This window comes from Thyridium curvatum, assembly GCF_004353045.1.
Source record: "Thyridium curvatum strain D216 chromosome Unknown NODE_113_length_97512_cov_84.250480, whole genome shotgun sequence".
NCBI classification, from domain to species: Eukaryota; Fungi; Ascomycota; class Sordariomycetes; order Thyridiales; family Thyridiaceae; genus Thyridium; species Thyridium curvatum.
This window is the reverse complement of record NW_022156868.1, coordinates 1,045-26,338: the sequence shown is the minus strand read 5'-3', so window position 1 is coordinate 26,338 and position 25,294 is coordinate 1,045. Positions and strand designations below refer to the sequence as shown.

The window sequence follows — 25,294 nt, the reverse complement described above, 5'->3', positions numbered from 1 at the left end:
GGGTTCCGAGTGGACCGATCCTGCAGACATTCTGGTACGGGCTTTCGTGCTGCTGATTTGAAGCCGTGGCAGACGCCATGAAGTTGAACGGGTCTTGACGCCGCCGCGACGGATGTGCAGATCGTCCAACCTCTACGGAGTAAGGCCTTCATCTCATTCGTACTTCGTAAGCACCAGGGCCGCAACCCACTCCCATTTTAACTTACACTAGGGGATCCATCTACCGATCACACCCCTGCCTAGCACGAGGATAGGTAATCTTGAGCATACTACAAAGGGACTTTCATATGGTCGTGTGGCTTCATCACCAACGCGGTCATTGGTCTGGTCGGCTCGAGCCAAACTGCAGGCTGGAGGCGTGGCAGCATAGGAAATCCCGTACTCACACAAAAGGTGTGACGGTATGACAAACAGAAACTAAGTTTCAAGTAGCGGCTGAGGTGTGTTGAGGAAGGCCCTGCCGAATGCCCGAGCTTCGGGCCATTGCGACAGTCAATGCATCAGAGTATAGGCTGTAATCATTCCATCATAAGAGCTAACTGAGCAGGGAGGTCATGCCCGTGACCTCCGGGAGAGACCTAGGTATGGCGTGGTCGCCTCATAGCGATCATCCATTAACGGCTCAGCGTGAGCAGCCCCTCGATATACCTCTTCGTGTCGACGCCGATGCCCTGCGCCAGGCGAGTGGCGCCGTCCGCCCAGCCGACGCCGCCGCCACCACCACCACTAATGAGCGAGCCACTGACTGCCCTGACGGCCGAGCCGCCACCATGGTCACTGGCCTTGCGTATCAGGAAGATCTCCTTGCCGACCGTGATCTCCTCCACCTGTTCAGGCGCCTCGCTGCCCCCGTCCGAGCCCGGTCCAGTCTCGGAGCTTAATGACGGGATCTGCTCCGACTCTGGGGAAGTGATGGCCGATGAGCGCGGGCTAGACTTCTTGTCCACCATGCGACGGTCCAGGATCCGGCTCCAGACGACCCACCAGCCCCTGCTCGTCTTACAAGTGCGCTCCAGTTCCGAGATGTCGGCGCGGGTGGCGGCAAAGGTGTTGAGCATCTGCATGTGCGTGTTGAGCGCCTCGACACGATTCCACACCGGTGGTTCTGAGTGCGACTCCGAGACAGCGGCGAATGACTCTGGGATGTTTGGGATGGTGCAATGCACCGTGAGCGCCTTGGGGTCCCAGATGAGATCGTAGATGCTCGCGGACCCGGACGCTGGCGCCGCTTCCATGTCGGGCTTCAGAGGCCGGTACGCCGTCGAACTTGATAGGTGCTTGCGCAAAGGTGCTAGTTGGTGGTGAAGGGACTTGTAGATGCCGCTCCAGGCGAGGGAATCCGTCCGCTTTTCAAACATGAAGGTGAAGATGAAAGGTTTGTTGATGTAGACCACCACCCGCAACTTCTTGGTCTTGTTCCGGTCCTGGTTATTGAATGAGTCTTGAGTCTGGCCCTCCTCCTCGGGGGATTGCTGGGTGACCTCGGTATTCTGACTGCCCAGCGATGTCGTGACCTGCGACGGATGCCGTTTGTCGCCCTCGCTTTCCAGCTCCACTGAAACAGTCCTGAGCATGGTGCGGAAGCCTTCCTCTGGCCCATCTGTCGGGATGATGTCCTCGGAGTCACTTGCTTCCTCAATATCACCCATCAGTCCGATCAGATATCTCCCCTGGTCTAGTTCTGCAAATGACTTGACTGGGTTATCGGGTTGCGTGATAGCTTGCCCCTGATTACTTTGGGCTTCAGCAGACGAGCTACCGGGACCCCAGTACGTCCCATATCCGAGCTTGAGGTAACTAACATACTTGTCGACGCCTTCGTTCGGGGTGCTTGACTCGGCAGAGGGTGTCGCCTGTGCTAGAGGCACTGCGCTCTCAGGGGCTGAGGCCGTTTGTCGTTCAGAAGTGCCCATTTGAGGTTGTTTCGCTCTCCTAGCCAGCTCAGTGACCGGCGGTGGGGGCCGCATATGTTGAGCCTCGGGACTTGCCGCCTGTGTTGACCTTTTGGCCTTTCTTGGACTCCTCACTGCTGAAGGGCTCTCCATTACTCCGTAAGCATTCTCGCCCCAGGTGTACATGTCCTCCATCCAGTACGTAACATCGCGCAACGACTTCCTCGACAGGGCACCTACGCCGAGAAAGATTGAGCCGTCTTCGGCGCCTGGCTCTTTCCCGGTTCCAAGCCATTGCTTGGACGCATCGCCAGCAGCCTCCGACTCCAGATCGTCAGGGCCAAACTTGGCAACCACTAGGTCAACAAGGCCTTCTATCCTGCCAACTAGACCCTCAAGAACCTCGCGCTCTCCACTTCCGCGTTCTTCCTCACCAACGCCAATGCCCAACTCGCCGCTTGCGGCAACCTTGATGCCTCCAAAGACATCACGCACTGGGTTCCCGTGGAGGAGAACACTCCACGTCGAGAGGAAGAGATCCCAGTACCTGCCGAGGACAGCGACAAAGTTGGAGCGCTTGCTGCGCATGAATATGGAGCTCAGAGACGAGTCGTGATGCAGTAGAAAGATAGCATGTGCGCGGAGCAGGTCCTGCAGCAGTAAGGCGGCCGGCTTGACCTCTCGCGACGAATACTCGACGCGTTCTCTGGCCGCCGGCTCTTTTGCGTCGGAAGATGAGCCCGTTGCCGCCGGCACGGAGAGCTTCGTCAAATCGACAGACTTTGGTTCGGAGATATATCAGTCAGTAACTGTACACCACGTGCAGCAATGGGAAACGGGGCGCACGTACAGCAAGCAGCCACCAGCCGGGCTCGAGCTCGTGCAGGATGACGCGCGACTTTTCCGTGTCTATCGTGTCGACGGGGTTGCCATCCGAGAAGCTCTTGCCGAATTCGAGCATGCCCTGCGCGAGCCCTATCTGCCTCAGCCGCTCGTTGCGCTCCTCCTGCGACAGGAGGTCGGTCGGGCGCTCGGTGGCGCCCCTCGCGCGGTGCCGCCGCCGCTTCTGGTTCTGCGTGCTGACCGAGGCATAGTACACAATCTGGTCCTCGATGGTCTCGTCTGTGGTCCCCAGGCTGGGGTTGTAGATGGCCAGGAAGCCGAGCTGGGCGGGCACAACGTCGGCGGCCGCCATCTGTCCTCCTTGAAGCGCGTGCGCGAAGCCCCGGAGTTTCCGCCAGAGAACCTCGAAGTTCTTGGGATCGGACGGAGGGAGGTTCCAGAATCCAGTAGAGGGGTGTAGGCAGTTAGGTAAGGGGAAATACACGACACCCTTCCGGGCGAAACACGGTGTGTACTGGCTCCGGGTGCTGGTCGGGCCAGGTGCCGTTCTTTGAGGTGCAGGTGTGCCCCAGGCTCGCGATCCTGGGACCGCCTGATTGGATCTTTCCGGTCGTGATGCGCCTTCTCACCTTCTAGCGCAGCCGTGTGAACTTTAGAAGGGACGCCGGTGACGTCGAGCAATCACGACAAGCATTTGACGCAAGGCGAAACCCGAACAGTGGGGACCGCTGAAGCTTGTGGGGATTGAGTTTAGCGCCCTGGGCTGCTGGGCGGTAGGGCGAGAGACCGGACGAAGCACCCACTAACTGCATGCCTTCACTGGAATTTGAGCCTCAACTTCTTCGCATCGCGCCTCGAGATGCTATTTATGATAGCTAGGTAGGGACTTGATCAGGTAAACGAAATCGACAAATTGGATTTATTCTTTTTAGCTCACCTATGTGTGCCATGGGAAAATGTTCGCTGTACATACACAGCCCCCAGCCCACGAATTGACACACCAAGTCAACGGTGTTTGCGTGACGGGAATCTCAGCAATCGATCGTGATCGGATCGGGATCGAATCGGTCCAGCTAAGACAAAGACGCGTGCGGCCCGCGTGACCTAACTGTATAGTATTCAGAGAAGCAACATATAGGTAGGATTTCACACCTCATCTGTCGTAATTGTATTTCCTCGAGAGACTCAATAGAGCAGCCCTTGCTGAATGTCAACAAAAGACCAGCAGCTATGGCCAGAATCACGAATGCAGATCAGGAGTGGTAGGCATATGAAACATTATTGGGTCGGATTGGAATTGCATATACGCTATGTATAGTACAGAGCTCCTTAGGCGACTTGGGAGATCTTAAAGCCACCCGGAACCCTCTTCTGGAAGACCTCCTCAGGGTCGTACTTGGCAGCGACGTCCCTGATGAACTGGATGTTCTCGGGCCCGTAGGTGCTCAGGGGGCTCTGGCTACCGTCGGCGTACCCCAGGTACTCCCACTCGACGCGGATGCCCTCGGCCGTGTAGTACTCCCTGAGCTCCTGGGTCATGGCGACGAGCTGCCTGCGGGCCTCGGCCTCGGCCTCGGCGGAGCGCACCATGTGCTGCATCTGGAACAGGATGGCGTCGTCCTTCTCGCGGTCCATGCCGAGGACGTTACCTCCCTTCTTGACCGAGTGCTCAAACAGCAGCGTCGGCATGGCCTGGAAGGTGATGTAGTTGAGGAAGTCCGGGTCCTGCGTCGCCTTCCAGCCGTCGATGAAGTCGGCCTGGGCCTGCACGGCGCGCCGGATGAAGCGCTCGTCGTTCTTGCCCGTCAGCGTGATCCAGACCTGGCGGTAGCCGCTGGGCTCCTCGAGCTCGACCGTCATGTTGAGGTGGCTGTCGTGGCGGATGGTGTCCTGCAGGATAGGCCCGATGTTGTGGAAGTCGTCGTACGCGGGCGCCCACGCCGCGTTTGACGTGTCCTGCAGGGCGGCCGAGACGACGGTGCCGGCGGCGGGCGTGTAGGCCCAGAAGGTGACGGCCGAGCCCTGAGGGTAGCTGCGGATGTTGTCCACCCACTTGACGTAGGCGGCGATGTGCTGTCCGGTCGTGTTGACCGGGTAGACCACCTGTCCGCCCCAGATCTCGACAATATCGACGGTCTGCATGTCGACGCGAGTCACGATGCCAAAGTTGCCCGAGCCGCCTTTAAGCGCCTTGTGCAGGTCCGCGTTGGTCACCGCGTTGGCCTGGACAATCTCGCCGCTGGCCAGGACGACCTCGAAGTTGACAATGTTGTCGCAGCCGAGGCCGACCTCGGAGCTGAAGAAGTTGTTGCCGCCGCCAGTGAGGAAGCCGGCGACGCCGACAGTCGCGGTGCGGCCGCCGGGGGCCGTGACGCCATACTCCTCGAGGGCCGAGTAGACGTCGCGCCAGAGGGCGCCGGCACCGATGCTGGCCAGCTTGGTCAAGGGTGAGTACTTGACCTGGTTGATCAAGCCCATGTCAAGGGTGACGCCCTTGTCGACTGCAGACGCATTCACATCAGCACACTGGGTTCAAATATCGACGAGTATAATATCAGACAGCTAGGTGCTCGGTGCTGCGTGTTTGACTTACTGTTAGAGGCTCCAGCCCAGGTCATGTGGCCCCCACTGCGGACAGCCCAGTTGCAAGTGGTGCCCTTGAGGGTGGCGGCGGCCAGGGAGACCTCTGCGGCATTGGTAGGCTGCACGATGCAGTAAGGGCTCAGCTGAGCCGAGACGGAGAAGTACGACGCATCTCTCGCCTTGTAGGCCGCGCTGTCTGGCCGCAGGACCTTGAGACCGGCGGCCTCGAGGACGTTACACTGTTCATTCCCGAGCTCATTAGCCATTGGTGAAAAAGCAAAGATGTAATGAGCAGGGAATGCTTACGCACGAGTCGGGCGTGGTGCCGTTGCAAGCCGCTGCAGACACAGAGGCGAAGGCAACTGCCGCTCCCAATACCAGCGTCGGGGACCTCATGATTAATACCGTGGTACTATATTTCCACGGGGCATATGTTAAAACGAATGTCACGCGAAGGGGCTATCAGAAAAAGAAAAAAGAGTGGACGACCGCCGTTACACTGGGACAGACACGGTCACGACTTGCAGATGGTGAAACAGTCAAGGAAGGTTGCATGTGCAGCCGTGGAAAGGAGGGCAGATCACTTACATTTACCAGATCCTCTGGGATGTTGTCGTTGAGAGGCATGCAACTCGAGTGGGCCGTAGAAAGGGGAGAGGTCTGGGGTTTTTGAGACAGCCGTCCTTACCGTTTACAAGGGCCGGCGCGCGCCGTTGTTCGGCGCGGGTCGTCATGAAGCATTTACCTAAATGTACCTAATCTATCCACTCAGGCCAAGATTGACTCTGATGATGGGGATCGCCACATTGCGGCCGTCCGGGGGTTGAATTCAAGCTTAGTCTAGGACCTTGCAGGGTTGAATCGAGCTAAACAGCAAGAGATCTTCAACGGCTAACCTTGAAGAGTAGTCCCAGGAGAGCAGTCCATAATTCGACAAGGTATTTGCCTTGTTGAAATTGCTGCATTTGCTTTTCCTGTAAGAACCAAATGGCCAGGATCCTCGTCAGAGTGACATGCAACTCCCCGGAAAACGCAAGTGTGCATGTCTGTATACAATGAATCGGGGAGTTCAAGTGGAGAACATTGGACTCGTAACGAGGTTCATGCATAGAACAAGGCTTGCACCATGCCGCCCCTCTTGAAAGCTGAATAGAATCCTTTCTCTTCACGTCGCCACTGTCCACAAAGTGATATGGTCTAAAAGGTGTCGATTCGAAAATGCAGATGCTATTTTCGTGAGCATCGACAGTAATCCAAGGATAGGATGTATGCAAATGATAACTCCAGAAGCTTGTGAGAACCAGGATCAGTCTCGTCAATGGTTGCCTCTCCGCCTTCGGGTATACTTCGTATGTCGCTTGATCCAGACGTTGATCAATGGCGTGCTTACTGCGGAGTGGTCCCACGAGATAAACTCCACTCTCCTCTACACTTGCTTGTATCCTGACAGCTTCTTAATCTAGCAACTTGACTAGCAGTTCTTTGAGTTGAGAGAAATAACAAATCAGTCACATTGGACTGATTTGAGCACAGAAAACAGTTCTCGCAAATCGAACTCCTTTCGCTTACATACAAAAAGCAATTCCGACCTTACCAGCTAGATAGCACATCCTTGCTGAGGTAGCTTCCGGAGAAGGTGTTCCTTCATGAGGCAAATCCCGCCGGCTCGGAAATTGTCTGTTCTGAGCAGAGATCTGCTCTCGTTGCCCTATTCTCTTCCCTCGATCCTCCTCAAGGCAGTGTTATTGGTGTGCCAGCCCCTGTTTTCAAGGTTGTGGGTTCCGGGGCCGCCTCCGTTGCAGACCAAGCTAAGCATGGTTTTGCATCCTTACAATAGAGCTGTTAGCGAGTGTCGATCAATACACATCCTGGTAGCCTTTTCCGACTTATCAACTCCCCTCTTTGTCGTTGTATTACCACACGTAAAGCTACTGATGCACATAATGCGCAAATTTTCAGGTAGTCCACTATGCCAAGCTTCACCATTGATGAAGATCAATGATAATTGTAACTTGTAGGAGTGGTATGCTGCTGTGCGAACCACTGTTCACTCTATTTCTCTCTCAACACGAAGTTCCTAGTGAAAAGATCGGCATCGAATATGCCCCCAAAGCTTGCTAGAGCCACGAGAGTTCATTGGGTACTAACACCCACGCTTCGAATAAGCAAGTTGACAGGAAACGTCTCGAAACAGGCTAAAGGATTGCCACAAAAGAGTGAGAGCTACTGCCGGCTTCTCTCCGCGAGATAGGTGCGGAAGATAATTACATAGCTATACAACCGTCGAGAGGTTGTTTTGAAAATGTGATAGAACGCGGCCAGGCCGCGAACATATGCACGTCTCGTTCTGTCCAGTTCCCTGGGACCCGGCACCCAACCGTGCCAACCCGGCAGTCAACTATCGAACAAAGCCGGCAGGGTCGCATTGTTCCCTACCCGTTGACCAGGACTGTAACCCCCTGAAGATCTTTGACTCCGCTGAGGATGGGGCAGAAGCACACATCTCACGCAATACTACTCGATCGCTGCACATCAGCCGTATGATAAAGAAGCCTGGGATTTCCTTCTGGGGTCCGCCTCTACGGCCATCTTGTGTCCTGTGTCCCTCACAGCTGGATTGGCTTGTCGTTCCCTTGGTCTTCCAGCCGCACGTCTAGCGAATCATTCTTTTATTAGGAGCTCGCTGGCGTAGCTCTGTGACTGAGCCTTCCTGCGTCCTTTGCTCTGTTTCCAGCAACTGGCTTGGACTTACAGCGACCTCTCCTCCTTCGCACAATATGGCGTTCCCTGTTGTTGACGGCGTCGAGGTGCTGGTGCAACCACCTGAAGGGTACCATGTCAACTTTACGCATCCATTCAAAGACACTGCGACGATCAACTCGAGCTACTGGGCTTTCGGTATCGAGTTCACTGTTGCCGTATTCTTCTTGGGCCAGCGAATCTATTCGGCACTGTTTATTCTTCGTAAATGGCGCATCGATGACTGTGAGTTGAAATTGGGGGGTTATGCACACCAGATGAACTGCCGCTGACACCAGCATATAGACATGATCGTGTTAGCATGGGTGCTAACCACGACTGCTCAATGTCTGATTCTTCACTGTTTAAAGCAAAGCGTTTTGGGTGTGCATATTTGGGAGATGTCCGTTGACGATGCTATCTGGGAGACAACGGTAAGGCACTAGTGATAGCATAACAGGACCCAAAGTATCGTATTCACATACTAACATGACACGCTGTCAGATGATTCATGCCACCACCCTGACCGTCATCCCGGGTACAATCCTCGCCAAGCTTGTGTTGTGCATTTTCTACTATCGCCTGTCGCCTATCACCTGGTACCGGTATGCCATCATCTTCACGGCCTTCATCACCATCGCCGCCTTCACTGCCGTCTGGTTCTCGGTCGAGTTTGCCTGCAAACCTATCGAGGCGGCATGGAACCTGCGTCTCTACACGGGCACCAACTGCATCGACCGCCCCCCCGTCTACATGCTCCAGGCCATCATGGGCGGCGTGACCGACATCATGCTCATGGTCCTCCCCCTGCCCATCATCCTGCGCCTGCAGATGTCGTGGAAGCAGAAGGTCGCCCTCGTCGCGTGGTTCGGCACCGGCCTCATCACCCTCGGCGCCGCCGTCGCCCGCCTGGTGATCCTGATCCCCAGCCTCAAGAACGCCGACACCACGTTCGTCCTGGCCCAGGGTACCCTGTGGCTGATCGTCGAGGCCAACCTCATCATCATCTGCGGCTCGCTGCCGACCTTCCGCATCTTCCTCAACCACGTCGCGCCCAAGATCCTCGGCGAGTCGCGCAACGCCAGCGGGCCCAACAACAGCAGCGACAAGGGGCCCGGCTCCGGTGGGATGCGGTACGCGCTGCGGACCTTTGGTAGCTCGCAGCCCAAACGCCGTCACTTCGACACCATCGACGAGCTTGAGCTCGGCGACAACCCCTATGGGTCGGAGGTCAGGTGGAAGGCTGAGGGCAAGAGTGACATGAACCGCACGCAGGATCGGAGGAAGAGTCACTCTGAAGCTAGCGATGAGGAGGCTATCATCAAGACGGTGCAGATGACGGTAACGCATGGTCCTCGATAGACCGAGAAGCAAGAAGGCGACACTAGTCTGGGAGGGTAAAAGATAGGGCAGTTATGTATACCGTGTCTCAAAAGTCGGGATCTATTGGCTCAGATAGAAACAGATGCCTGAAAGGCCGTATGCGAATTAACTAGTCATGACTTTCCTTCTCTCTGGCAACCCAGCTAAGATAATAAGACCGGTCCGTTGTTGTGTGGCAACTCGCCTTTCGAGTCTTCTCGAAACCTCCTGGACTGCATGTGTGGTTCGCGAAACCTGCATGCCGAATCCAACCCATTTCGCAATGAAGTGAATAAGTCATAAATATCTCTTTGTCTGTGTATTATCAAGGAATTCCATGAAGCATGCCCTCAGATCAACGAACCCATGGTACTCTGACTCGTTGGTGCCGAGTGGGAAATACCTGCGACACGGAGATCATGAATCTGGCGCTGATCCGAAACTATGTTCTGGAAGTATGGGTCGGTGAGCAAGATGGGATGTTTTGATATGTTGCGCTTATCGTTCTTCTGCAGTCGAGAAATATCATTAAATAGAAGTCTAGAGTCCAGAAATAGTGACATTTTCTCAGCAAAGCACCAACTTTCCTTGCCTTCATTGCTTAAGAAGTTCGCATGCAACCACCGAGCCCAATGCAGCTCTCATTCCATCTCACACTATTCCTGTTTGCTGCGCAAGTAGCTGCATGTACCAGGACATCAAAACATCCCAGCTTCACTCACTGGGTTGCTACTTTGGAACCGATAAGTCTCGTCAAAACATCAGCCCGGTCTGTCATGCTAATTGTGGCAGGGAACCGATATTGGGGACGTTTGCGAGGGTATCAAGTATCGGCGTCGGGCTTTTCGATGTGGTGAAAGGATATACGACCTCGAAAATAACCGACAAGCAATTACCATCGACTGTGACGACAGACCTTGTTTGGTACATCACGAGAAGGTCGCGAAGGTGGAGGCGGATATCAAGTATTTGTTCAAACTGTATCACACCAACACAAGAAACCCATGAATTAAAAGGGTTTGAATCGAAATAGCTCAAACAGAACATATCTTGAATTGAACTGATCTTGGTTTAAACTGAACCAGTTAAAGAATGATTAGTATAAGTGAACATTCTCCTTGATTTGTAGATAGACAGCTACAGAGTGGACAGATCACCCTTAAATGGAATTTGCGCGTAAAGGGACTTGCAATTGCACAGAGGTTGGTCACTGAGGCTGAGGATAGACATACGAGTTATGCTAGGCAATTGAGACTTGTTTACGGAGGCCTATAGGGCAGACTGTGACAAAACCCATTTTTTAATGTTAGGTCCACCCTATTATATATGGATTGTATATTTTTAGTTAGATAAATACATATACTAAAAACCCTATATCTATATCTATAAATTCTAAATTATATAATAATATATAATATTACTTATATTTATATAGTACTTCTTATCTTAGCTAGTATATCTAGAGAGGTCTATCTAGTCTTTCTTTAATTATATTTAAGATTAAAGAATATTAATCTAATATAGAATAGTTATTCTTATTATAGTTATTTATTTAATTAAATATCTTAAGTTATTAATCTTATTTTATTATTATTTAAATTATTATTTATTTAATAAAAGTATAGAGAATAATATATATTTAGCTTAATTAATTTTAGTATATATTCTTTTATAATAAAAGAATTATTAGGCTCTTTTATATAAGTAATAATCTTTATTATTTAAGATTATTAATAAAGTATTTAAGAGATAAAGAAGATAAAATAATCTCTTATATAGTTAATTAAATTAATATTATATTTTAATATATATATTTAGATAAATATTAAATATATTTAATCTAAATAATATATAATTATTAATAAGATTATTTAATTTTAATCTTATATTATATTAATTAATTAAGAGTATAAGTTATTAAAGTTACTTATTTAAGATCTTCTTTATTAATTTCTAATTAAGAATAAATATTATTTATTTAGCTAATAATTTATTAACTCTTATACTAACTTTAATATTATTAAGTTATTATATAAGCCTAAGAAAATAACTATATTATTATATATATTTAATATTATCTTATTAAGATATATAAAAGATATATATATTCTTATACTTATTAATAATTAGCTTATAAATATAGAAGTTGAATTAAATCTTTAAGAGATAAAGAATATATAGAGATATATTAAGAAGAAGAGGATAATATAAATTAAGATAAAGAAGAAAGAGGTCAATAAGAAATTATTAAAGATTAAGTAGGAATAGCTATTAATTAAGATTAAGATTATCTTAATTAAGAATAAATTAAAGACTTCTTCTTAGATTAAAAAGAAGATTATTCTTTTTATAATAAATATATAAAAGACTACTTAAAAATATAGTTAGTTTTAGATTATTTTATATAATATAAAGAAGAAGATTAATATTATTAATAGTATAGAGATAGATTAAAATAATTTTATTTTATTTAATTTAATTTAGCTTATTTAATCTTTAAATTAATATCTTTATTTAATTTAATATTTAAAATAGATATATTAATATTATTTCTATTTAAAAACTATTAGATATAATTAAGACTACCTATAGTTAAAGATAATAGACTTAATATTAAAGAATATTATTTATCTTTATATATATAAAGCTATATATAAAGATATAGATATTATTAAAAATATAATAATATTTATTCTATAATTAATAATATTATAAAAAGTTAATTAAATTAATATATAATTTATTAATAGATCTCTATTATTAAATCTAAAAAATATATATCTAAATTAATATTATCTTATTTAATAATAGATAATAATTCTTATAGTTATTTTAAATTAATTAGAATATAATAGTTCTTATATAGCTTTAGATTAGATAAATAATAAAGAGTCTATAATATTTTAGAGAGTATATAACTTTATTAATATTATATATAAATAGAATAAGAATTCTAAAGTTATATAAAGTAGGTAAACTTATATTAAATTTATAATATATAAAGAAATAGAAGTATAATTTAATTATAAATTTAATTAAACTTAAAAAGCTCTTCTACTTTTAGTTAGCTAAAGAAGTTCTATATTATTAGTTTATATTTAATTAAATATAAATAGAATTATACTTACTTATTAGAATATTATATAATTATTATATAAATATCTCTACTAGCTTTTAATCTTAATATTTTAAATATTCTTACTATATAACTAGTAATTAGTAAATATATAAGACTTCTTATTATTATATTTAAATAAAGTAGAAGAAAGCTAGAAGTATATTTCTATAACTAAGATTATCTCTATATTATAATTAAAGTAAATCTAATAAGATAAGAAATAATATTAATTAACTATATATATATATTATATAAGTATATTCTATATAATATAACTAGAAACTTTAATATAGAACTATAGAATAAATTATAAATATATATTAATTATAATATATATATTAATATTATATTTATTAAGCTTATAATATCTATCTATAGATTAGATATAGTTTAATTTAAGATAGATCTAATCTTTATAATAATAATAGGCTCTATATTAATAATATTTAATCTTAGTTAGAAAAAACTATAAATAGATCTAATAAAGAAAATTCTAAGAAGTATTATATAGATATTAATATATATATATATATAGATTCTAATAATCTAAAGAATATATAAGATTCTCTATCTTTAGTTTAATCTAGAAGAAGATCTTAAGCTAATATTATATTTCTTTAAGCTATATTATATTAAATTATTAAAAGATATTTAAACTTCTATAGATATTAATTAAGTTATAAAGAGAGATTAAAAAACTCTTATTCTAAAGTTATTAAAGTATTTATAGATTTAAAAGACTAACTTTAAAGAAGAGTGCTTTAATTTAATTCTATAGCTTAATAGTTACTATTATTTAAACTTATTAAGATTTAATATCTTATTATTAAAGATATCTTTAAAGTATTTAAGAGCTAATTTTTAATTAGAATTATTAATTAAATAAAGTTTTAATATATTTAATTAAAATATTAAATAATATAAGATTAAGAATATATATATAATATATATATAGATTTATAAATAGATAAGCTATTATTATTAGATAATTAAAAGTATATAAATAGATATAGCTTTATATAAAGTAGAAGAGATTTAATTAATAAAGTTTTATTATTATATAATAAAAACCTATATATATATTAATATTAAACTAATTAATTATATATAGTTTTAATAAAGAAAAAAAAGTCTTATTATTAGTTATATAAACTTAACTAATCTTATAAAAAAAAATCTTATTATTAATATTATATAGATTTAAATAACTTTAAAAATCTATAAAGATATTAATTCTAATTAGATTTAATTAATATTATTTAATAATAGATAATACTTCTTATATCTATATATAATAATCTTTTTTAAAATCTATATATTATATTAAGTAAATATATATAAGCCTATATTACTTCTTTTTAAGAGAATATTAATCTTATCTATATAGACTTATTTAGTTATAAATATATCTAATTAAAAAGATAGTTTTAAATATTACTATATATTTCTATATAATTATAAAGTAGCTAGTTCTTAGATAAATTAATATCTATATTCTTATTACTTTAATAAGATTTAAGTATATTTTTAATCTTATTTAAATAGTATTATAAGATATTAAATATAATTAACTTAATACTTAAGAAGCTTAAATAGTTCTTATTATTTTATAAAGAATATTATATACTCTTATATAATATTAATATACTCTTATCTTTTATTTTATTTAGTATTTATTAATATAACTTTAAATAATATTATACTAATATATATTAAAATAAAATAAGTATTATATTACTTAAGATAATACTTAATAATTTATATAAGCTTAATTAGACTTATCTTTAAATCCTATAATATAAAGTATATTAAGACTATAGTTTTATTTTAATATATATAAATTATATAGCTTTATATAAACTTATTTAAAGTATAAATTATAATAATTCTTAATCCTAAGAGGTATAACTACTTTATAGGACTAGAGGTATATAGGTTTATATAAGCAGTAAGTAATAGGCACTACTAAGTACTAGTAGTTAATTATAGCTAAGATAGCTTTACTTAAAGGTACTTTATTAAATAAGATACTTTAAATACTAGAGAGCTATCTAGAGTAGGTATCTAAGGATAGATATATATTTATATATATAGACAATAGATTATAATAGATTACTATAATCTATAGTGACTGAATTACTTATAATTACTTACTCTATAGTGATTATATAGTCTATATACTTCTATCTATCTTATTATACTAACTATCTTTAAGATAGTGCTCTATAGTAATAGTAGTTGATTTTATAATATGATGTCCCTCTTCTAGATTGATGTTCTAATAACTTAAGGCTGTTCTTAAGACCTATCTATCTAAAATTAAAACTTCTATTATAGATGTTAAACTCTTCTCTTAATTCTTTTAATATCCTTCTAATAATATATTCTTAGATTGTATTAAGAAATAGAAACTTTCTAATTCTTCTAAGAAATATAAGGCTCTTACTTATATAATTAAAGACTATAGTTATAAAGTTATGTCCTATTTCTAATACTTTAACTATTCTCTATCTTACTAGATGATAGAAGGGATGAAGAGGTATATTAAGTATATTAGAAGAGGTTGGTTATATAATAGTACTAATATCTTAGTAGGCTCTTATTAATGACTACTTTTCCTATTATCTCTTTATTATATTAGCTGACTTCTCTATCTAGTATCTTAGGTTTTAGCTAAATAGAAAAGACTGAAATAATAAGAGGAAGTAGGTAAGGAAATAATTAAGTCTATCTTTAAGTATTAGTAAGCTCTTTAGAAAGAGTTTGATAAAGCTTCTGCCTACCTTTCTTATATTTATAAATAAAAATATAATATCTATAAGTATTTATAAAAGATAGTAGCCTAAGATTTATAAAATCTAGATAAATTAGAGGAAATAGAGTGAAAGGAGTCTAAAGCTATTATATAAAAGTCTTCTATAATTCTAGAGGTATAGGCTAATAGTAGTTTTAATATAATTAACTAAAGTACTATTAGTTTAAGTAATAGTTAGTTACTAACTAATCTTAACTTTACTAATAGAACTATTAAAGCTTTTATTAGTAATATATTAGATTCTTAATAGGTTCTTAGATATTTTCTATAATATTATAGTCTTTCTACTTAACTAGGTACTTTCTATTTAATATTCTCTACTTAAGTATTTATTTAACTTTATATTCCTCTTCTTCTTCTTCTACTTCTATTAGTTCTTATAGCCATACTTCTAGAAGGGCTGGTTTTAGTAGGGAAATATAAAAAATTAGATGAATTTATATTATTTTTAGTAATAATAGTCTATAGTTAGATATTAAGATTTTTTACTTAATTTTAAAGGATTTTAGTTTCTTATAGTCTAATTTATTACTAGATTACTTTATAGTAATGTTTTTCTATAGTAGATAGACTATATCTCTCTTTAAAAAGGATAGTCTCTTTATTCTTTTTCTATTATAATAATAGTAGACTTATTTTTAGATAAACTTAAGTTCTATTTTTAAGGATATATATAGCTTTTTAAGATGTTCTACCTTAAGAATAATAGATTCTATATTAATCTTATCTTATAGTTATTAATATACTTTTAGGTTTTAGCTATAGTTAGTAAAGAATAATAAAATCTTTATTATTTTAGTAGGGGTGTTATTATATATAAACTATATAAGTAGTAATAACTCTATTTAATTATCTTAATTATAGTTAATATAGTTATATAGATATACTTCTAATACTTAATTTAGATATTCTATCTATCTATTAGTTTATAGATAATAGGCTATAGATAATTTTTTATTAGCTTTAAGTTATTCTATTAAGAATATATAGAATTTTAATATATATATTAGTTCTTAATCTATAATAATCTTATATAATATCCTATAGTTAGCTACTATTATTTATAGGAATATAAATATAAGTTATTCTACTATATATAACTTATTAAATAGAAAGAAATATATATACTTAGTAAGTTATTCTAATATTATTAAAATATTATTATACTCTATTCTAATAATTAGGTCTTTAGACTTTAATAGTTTAATAATAAAGTCTATAACTACTAAATATTAAGGTTATTCTAATATAGGGATAGGCTATAGTTCTCTATAAGATAGATATCTTAATGCTTTATTATTATTATATTTATAGTATGATTTCTATATCTTTCTAACTATCCTATTAAGTTTAGAGAAGTTATATATTTCTTAGACTCTTATCTTAGTCTATATGATTTCTTTATACCTATAAGCTTTAGCCTTATATATTTCTTATATATATTTCTTTCTTAAGATTAGAGGTAGATATAATTATCTATTATGTCTTATTAGTAATTCTTTTAGTAGTTTCTTCTTAATATAGGGGTTGCCTTTATAATATTAGTAGATTTCTCTTTTCTTTTCTTAGTCTATTAGTATAACTAGCTTAATAAGTATAATTTATTAGAGAATGCCTTCTATACTTCTATTAGTTTATATCTATAAGATAGTTTATATTTCTATAGGTATTTCTTATTTATAATCTAGTCTTTAGCTAAGTATATCTACTTAGCTATTTTTAGATTCTTTTTAATATATAATTTTAAAGTTAAATTCTAAAAGAAATTTAACTTATTATATTTATCTCTTATTAAGTTCTTTTAATATAGTAAAGTATATTAGATTCTTATAGTCAGTAAATATTATAATTAGATGTTATATACTACTTAGATATAATCTCTATTCTTTAAAATACTTAATAATCATTATAAGTTTCTTATTATAGATTTAATAGTTAAATTCTAGTCTATATAGCTTTTTTAAAAAATATATTACTAGATAGAGTTTCTTATTATTATTATATTATTTAAGTTGTCCTCTAAGGATATAGTTAGATATATCTATTTCTAGCTTATATAATTAATTAGGATTAATTATTTATATAACTAATTTCTTAAGTATATTTCTTTTAACTTAATTAAATACTACCTAGTACTTAGATATCTATTTAAATTTAGTATCTTTCTTTATAAGGTTAATTAAGAGGATTATCAGCCCTCTATAACCCTTTAGATATCTTTAATAATAATTAGTAAATCTAAGAAAAGATTGTACTTCTTTAATATTTATTAGTATAGGCTAGTTCTTAACTACCTCTAGTTTTATTAGATCTATCTAGACTTATCTAGATTTAATTAAATATCTAAGATAAACTATCTCTTAGATATAAAACTAACTCTTATTTAGGTTGACTAATAGATTTATATCTTATAGAGCTTATAATACCTAGTAGATATGCTTCTAATACTGCTCTAAGGTTTTAGAGTAGATTAAGATATTATTAAAATAGATAATAATAAAGTTATCTAGATACTTCTATAATATATTATTAATTATATTTTAGAATAAGATAGGTATATTTATAAGACTAAAGGGTATTATAAGATACTTATAATATCTTAGATAGGTATAAAAGGCTGTTTTCTACTTATCTCTCTTCTTAATATATATAAGATTATAGGCATCTAGTAGGTTTAATATAATAAATTAGTTAGTGCTATATAACTTATTATAAAGTTTAGTGATTAATAATAATAGATACCTATTCTTAATTATAATATTATTAAGTTATTAATAGTTAATATATATTCTCTATTTACTATTCTTCTTAGGTATTTAGAGGATAGGATATCCTATTAATAATTATAATAGTTAAATATATCTCTTTCTAAGGTTCTTCTTAAGGTACTTCTTTAGCTTGCTTAGCTATAATTTATTTAGTCTATAGATCTTCTAGAATTTTAGTTATATCTCTAGTTTAAGAGATATCTTATAGTTATAGTATAAATATAGTAGTAATCCTATCTTTAGTTCTTTTTAGAATAGTTTATTATATTAGTAATATTCTTTTAGTATTATTATAATCTCTTTAGATATATCCTATTTTAGATATAATAATACTCTATAGATATATAATTTATATATATTCTATTTCTAAGAAGCTATAGAGACTGAGTTCTTCTCTAATTATTTCTAACTAGATCTTATTATCTAGATTAGTTAGTTAATAAACTAATTAATAGTAGGATTATATTTCTATAGCTATAGTAGTTCTAATATTATATTATATTCTACTATATTAATAATATCTAAAGTGATTAGTATTTTCTTAAAGTTAATTATAATAAAGATTTATAATATCTCTTAGTTAATAATTTCTCTATTATACTAAACTGATTTCCCTTCTACTATATATAATTTATAAGAGTCTTTCTTATAAGCCTATAATATATTAAGTTTATTTATTATTTATAATAATATAAAGTTTTTCTAAGCTCTACTATCTATTAGTATAATAGTCTTATATCCTCTAAGCTATATTTTTACTATAAATAGTAATAGGTTAAAGATTACTTATAGACCTTTTATCTTTCTACTATTTATTTAACTCTTTAATAATAATACTTATTATTTTTTAGTATTAATTAGCTAATAGCTTCTTTATAAAGTTATTTTATATACTCTATATACTATATTAGTTATTCTATACTTAATTATTCTTCTAAGATAAGTATAATAGCTTTAAGTACTTAATTATAATGTCTTATCTATTATATTAGTACTTTATATTATTGCTTATAGGCTAAGTTAAGGCTGACCTATAGGTTTTAGTTAGCTTTCTTCTTAACTTATTCTATTATAAGCTAGATTCTTTATATTCTTTTCTTTAAGACTTTAGGGTTTAGAATAGGCTTATTCTCTAATAATTTATCTAGACTAGATGTTAAGATAGTAGAGGCACTCTCTCTTACCCTTTATATTTATTTCTATATTTAGCTATATTAAAGATATACTTTCTTCTTTCTAATTTCTTCTTGTTCTTTTTATTATTAATACTATAACTCTAGTTTTTTTAAGTAGTAGATCTTATATATTACTATAGTATAACTATTTATTAGTTATCTTAAGATATAGTTAATAAGATAGTTATCTCTTATTTATAGAGTAGTATATTCTTATATTATATCTTAATAGTAGATCTCTTAATATTTTAAATCTTCCTTTAAATAAGTATATAGTAGATATTCTTTTTATTACTAGGGTATAAATTAATATTTTAACTTTTTTACTAGATGTCTTAAGTACTTATTAATTATATAGACAGCCTATAAGACCTTCTAATACTACTTATTTTAATAGTATAGTTATAGGTCTTTCTATTCTTATATAGTTTTCTTTCTTCTCTTTATTACTACTTATTAGAGGGTTATTCTAGGAAGTATAATAACTATCTATCTTTCTATTAGTATTAGTTGCTATAGGATAATTATAAGTTACTTATTTCTCTTCTTTTTACTCTTTAGAATTAAGATAAATAGGTTTTCTTCTCTTTCTTCTTATATTTTAAGCCATACTTATATTTACTTACTATTATCTTCTATAGTTACTAAATAATTATTATAACTTAAAAGGAATTTATTCCTACTATTTAAGTTATCTTCTAAGCCTACTTATATTATTCTTAGTAGAGTAGGCTTTTATTTCTAAGTATTAAGTATATATTATTCTCTAACTATAATAACTCTTAGCTATTTAGTAATCTTTAAAAACTATCCTAAGATTTCTTTATCTTATAGGTATATTAAATAGGAGTTATTATAATATATAGTCTAATACTTATTATTATATATATTTCTCTAGGCTATATTAGCTTATTATATTGTCTTAGGTACTCTATCTTACTTTTTCTATTAGTAGTTATAGGTAAAGTGCCTCTTTTTACTATAGTTATAGTATATCTTATTATTATTATATTTTATAATATTAAGTTCTATTAGTCTAATATATTAAATACTCCTCTAAGTAATAGTTTCTTTTTATTAATAGATCTTTCTTCTCTAATTTAGGATATATATTATCCTTTATAATAGTTATTAGTTTTTCTTTTTACTATATCTTTCCTAAAGCTAGTTATTAATTCTTATAATAAGTACTATATAGCTTATAAAGTCTTTAGGTCTTTCTATCTTAATAAGTTTATCTTTTATAATATCCTTTAGCCTATTATAGAAGACTGTTATAAGTAGTTCTATATCCTATTCTAGATAACTTATTATTTATTAGAACTTTATTAAATATTAAGTTGCTGATCTAATTTATTATAGGTTTTAAAGCTATCTTTCTATAGCTTATTCTTTATTAAGATCTCTAAATACTTCTTTTAGTCTAGTTATAAATTCTTTAAACCCTCTATTAAATATAGTAATAGTTTTTATATTATAATTCTTATTATTATACTCTAGATAGTTTTATAAGGTTGGTTTAAACTAGATAAGTGCTTCTTCTTCTAGATAATTTGCTATAAAGAGCACTTTATCTACTATAAGCTTATAGTTATCTAAATAGTACTTAAGATAGGCCTTTATTTAGGTGAGCTATTCTTAGAGATCCTCTTTCTTTCTATTAAACTTCTTAGATTTTTTATACTTTAATCCTTCTTTTATAGCTTAGCTTTCTTAAAGGTTGTTAATTTAGTTTCTAAATTAAAGGATTTTATTATATGCCTACTCTATAATAAAAGTAGGTCTAGTATTAGTAGAAGATGCTTTTTCTAATATAGTTTCTATAAATATTACTTAGAGTATAGTCTACTTATTAAATAAGAGTATTTAATATATAATAATTCTTAATTCTAAGAGGTATAACTACTTTATAGGACTAGAGGTGTATAGGTTTATATAAGTAGTAAGTAATAGGTATTACTAAGTATTAGTAGTTAATTATAGCTAAGATAGCTTTACTTAAAGGTACTTTATTAAATAAGATACTTTAAATATTAGAGAGCTATCTAGAGTAGATATCTAAGGGTAGATATATATTTATATATATAGATAATAGATTATAATAGATCACTATGATCTGTGGTGACTGGATCACTTATAATCACTTATTCTGTAGTGATTATGTGGTCTATATGCTTCTGTCTATCTTATTGTACCAACTGCCCTTAGGGCAGTGCTCTGTGGTAATGACAGTTGATTTTATGACATAAATAACTAGCTAGATCTAATAGAGTTTATTATTAAGAGATATTTAAGTCTATATAGACTTATTTACTCTTAAAATAAAACTTTTTTAACTTTAAATAATAGATTAAATCTTATAAAGTTAATATAAATTTAAATAAACCTATATAAAATAGACTTATATCTCTAAATTTAATAATATTAATAATATTATTATACTTTAATATATAAAGATATTTAAGTATCTAAGTAATAAGTTTCTTCTTATTTTTAGATTAATTATTATTAATCTTAATCTTTAAAAGCTATATAATTTTAGATAGATCTAATATAATAATATTTAGCTTATTATTAGATTACTTATCTTATATATTCTTATATAAGTTTAATTTAAGATTATCTAACTTTATACTTAAGCTATTCTTTTTATTAGCTTAATTAGTTGATGGGCAAGGATGGGACTGGATGCAGTGGTATGAATGTGGTTAGATTCTAACTATAACTAAAGGTTTATATGCTAAGCTATATGTAGATGATGATGACCTACAACTTCTGATAGTTGTCAGCAGCTGCTATTAGCAGTCATCAATCTAGGTCTGTATGCAGCAGCACACATCAATAAGCATGGCTATATAGCCTAATAAATTGCCCCCTCTTAAAAATGATCTTTCACTGTCCTTAGTGACTTAGTCTATATGTAAAGTGATTTAGTTGTAGTAATGTTAGTGTGTTTTGATATGTGTATGCAAAGTAATGATTATTAACTCTAGTTGATGTCTATTGTCCTTCTATTAATTCAAGCCATATCTGTCAAGCCATTCTGTTAATCGTTAGTGACAGCAGTTGGTTGTGGTATGGTGATGGCAGTAGATGCTGGTCTGGATGGATGCTTATCAGCAGCCCTATTAAGTCTGGTGTCTTAAGGCGCAACTTCTCTAGCTGGTTTTGTTAGATTTATAAGTAATCTCTTATTATCTTCTGTATATTGCAGAATAGGTTTATTACTAGGTGTGATTCTGTTTCTAGTGATTAGGTATAGTTAAGTCTTCCTTATATAGTTTTCTATTGGTGTGATGAAGCTGTTGTATAGCATATGACTAAGTGGCTGATATGCAGCTAGGTCTATAATTAATTGTTAATTGTCTAAGAATACCAGGAAGTAGTGATTGGTATAGACTGTAGATGATGGGGTGATACTGGACAACTTCCTTATAGTATCTGTAATTTTGTTGACGGTTAGATGCAGGCTTTAAAGTATGATTGTGATCTAGGTTTAGAAGTTTGTATTATTCCAGCCTGTAAAGTTGGTATAGGTAATCAACCTTAATATATTAAGTTCTTGCAGGCTAGTTGTATTATTTAGCATTATATTACTATATAATAGGTTTCTGTCTTTAAAGGAACCACCCTAAAAGAAATGGACATATCCTTCCTAGTCTTAAGCTGTTATTATCTATAGGGTTTCTAATGCCTATTAAGAGTTCTTAAATATGTTCCTTATAAAGAAGATACTAATAAGTAGAGTTAGTCTATCATACTCTAAGTTATAGATAGTAGGTGCTTTATAGTACTAAATACACTTATAGCATATAGACTTCATTAAAATACATATAATATTATACAGGTACTCTACTTTACTATCTAGATCTATATAGTCCTCTACTATTTATTTATTATAATGATCAACTATATATATCAGAAACTCTTCCTGCACATACCAGTTAATTATTAGGGTTATAAGGCGATCGACCTACTGCCTTATCACTAAATATATTAGTTTTAGTACTGTCTAGTTGTCCTTATCATCTTTATGATATGACTTATTACTTACTAGAGAAGATTATATATTATTATCAAGTACTACAATCTCATCTTAATAATTATTAGGATTGAATCCTCTTGCCTTCTTTATTAATATTGCTAGAAGAGGTGATCTAGAGCGCTTTTCTAGTTATTATAGGGCAATTATAGTAGCTGTCTGTACTTACTAGATGTTAATATCTTTTACTAAGATTTCAAGCATAAGTTCCATCTCTTCTATGCTCCTTATCTTTAATAGAACAGTCTCCTCATCTTAGAAAGTAGCAGCAGCAGCTTTCTTAGCCTAGTTAATATTAATCCCCTTCTTTACTAGTTCTAATTACAGGGTTAATTGGTTAACCGATATTAATTGCTGAATAGATTATTTAACTGGTATAGGTAGAGTATTAAAGCTAATATGTCTAGGGGTCTTTAGAGGTCAGACTTTAATATCTTATGACAATAGATCCTCTTTATTATCAGCCATTGCCTCTATATACTCTTGATGCTTTCTGTAAGCAGTCTGCCTTACTGCCTACTCCTTAGCTATCAACTCAACCTGCTTTATGATATCTATTGCTAATAATAATAAGAGACCCTTCTTTATAAGCTGTTATAGTAGCTTTAATAGGGTCTTATTATTACTAGTGTTTATTGGTTTTCCTTAAGGAGTTATTGGTTTTCCTTAAGGAGTATGGCCACCTTTCTTATTATTATTGCCCTTATCATCAAAGTCCTAGTCTAATACTTTATTGATATTCCTACTCCTAGTAGATTGCTAGTTATCTATCTTAATTAAATACTTTCACTAGTAGTTAGATTAAGCCGGGTTATTAAGGCCTTCTAACACCTTCTCTAAATTAGCTTATATAAATAGTGCTTATGACTTCTCTAGGAACTCGTCTTATCCTATTTCATATGCTGTAATTATTAGCTAATCATTAACTATTACCGCCTTATCCTCTACCAGCTTATTTAATTGGCTTTAAAGTGTCGCCTATATTAAATTGCTTGATTTTTATTGGTTAGAGTATTAGCTCAGTACTACAATATGCTTATGGCATTTATTATAGGTTTTCACATTCTAGTAACATTTAATTCAGCCTAATGCTTCTTTCTTATAATACTAAAGCTAGTTGTCAGAAAGGCTGTCTAGTGTCCCTCATATAGAGCCTTTAGACAACGACTTATAATGGCTGTATATTAGTATGTTAGGTTGTTCTTAACTAGTTATCTTTAATATCTATAAGTAATAATGATAATACTGATAATAATGATTGTCAGCAGAGAGTTAGAGGTAGATGATTAAGATAGGAGGTTTTTTAAAGGGTGGAAGAATGTTATAAAATAGCAGGTCAAAAGAATTTATGACTAAAGGTTAGTGATAAGCTAAGGCAGTAGGTAAGAAGGTTTTAATATTAAGGCTAAGGGTTAAGGTTGGTTGATGTTAAAGATCACCCTTATTGAATTTTTAATATTCTATAAGGTTTCTTAGCAACCTACTATTAAGCAGAATTTCAATTAACTACTAGTTAGCCTGTACTTTTAATCCTGGTTTAATATCCTTAGGTTTATCGTCCTTAGGTTGGCTTTTATTGTCTATAGAGGCGTTATTATTATCTTTATTATTATGATCTAGGTTTACTAATAATTATGGTGTAGTATTATCTACTATAGTAAGCTGAAGGTGTTTTACTGAAATGACTGGATATATTAACAATCTATTAGATATATCTAGATAGTATGTAAGTTCTCTAACTTATTTAATAATCCTAAAAGGTCTAGTTCTCTAAACATTTTATTTCTTATATATATTTAGTTTCTTATAGCCTTTATATAGCTTTAGCCATATTATATCTTCTGATTTAAAATATTTAGTATAATATGTTTTATTATAATATTCCTTAGTAGATATCAATATATATAACAATACTTCCTCTACCTCCTATTAGTATAATAATCATCTGATGTTATAT

General features: G+C 35.4%; 3 protein-coding genes across 3 annotated transcripts; 1 reads left to right on the top strand and 2 right to left on the bottom strand.

Annotated features, from left to right (window-relative positions):
- Positions 1 to 614: 614 nt before the first annotated feature.
- Positions 615 to 3,087, bottom strand: E0L32_011661 (uncharacterized protein; the record flags this gene model as incomplete). The annotated part of the gene is made up of 2 exons (XM_031134415.1): positions 615 to 2,672; positions 2,743 to 3,087. 2 exons carry the CDS (start codon positions 3,085 to 3,087, stop codon positions 615 to 617), a joined length of 2,403 nt encoding a protein of 800 aa, XP_031000131.1.
- A 977-nt stretch (positions 3,088 to 4,064) lies between these two features.
- E0L32_011660 (uncharacterized protein) lies at positions 4,065 to 5,714 on the bottom strand (the record flags this gene model as incomplete). The annotated part of the gene is made up of 3 exons (XM_031134413.1): positions 4,065 to 5,236; positions 5,329 to 5,557; positions 5,625 to 5,714. 3 exons carry the CDS (start codon positions 5,712 to 5,714, stop codon positions 4,065 to 4,067), a joined length of 1,491 nt encoding a protein of 496 aa, XP_031000130.1.
- Positions 5,715 to 8,095: 2,381 nt separating this feature from the next.
- E0L32_011659 (uncharacterized protein) lies at positions 8,096 to 9,419 on the top strand (the record flags this gene model as incomplete). Its single annotated transcript, XM_031134412.1, has 3 exons — positions 8,096 to 8,303; positions 8,364 to 8,491; positions 8,562 to 9,419. The coding sequence occupies 3 exons, from the start codon at positions 8,096 to 8,098 to the stop codon at positions 9,417 to 9,419; spliced, it is 1,194 nt and encodes a 397-aa protein (XP_031000129.1).
- Between the last annotated feature and the right edge of the window lie 15,875 nt (positions 9,420 to 25,294).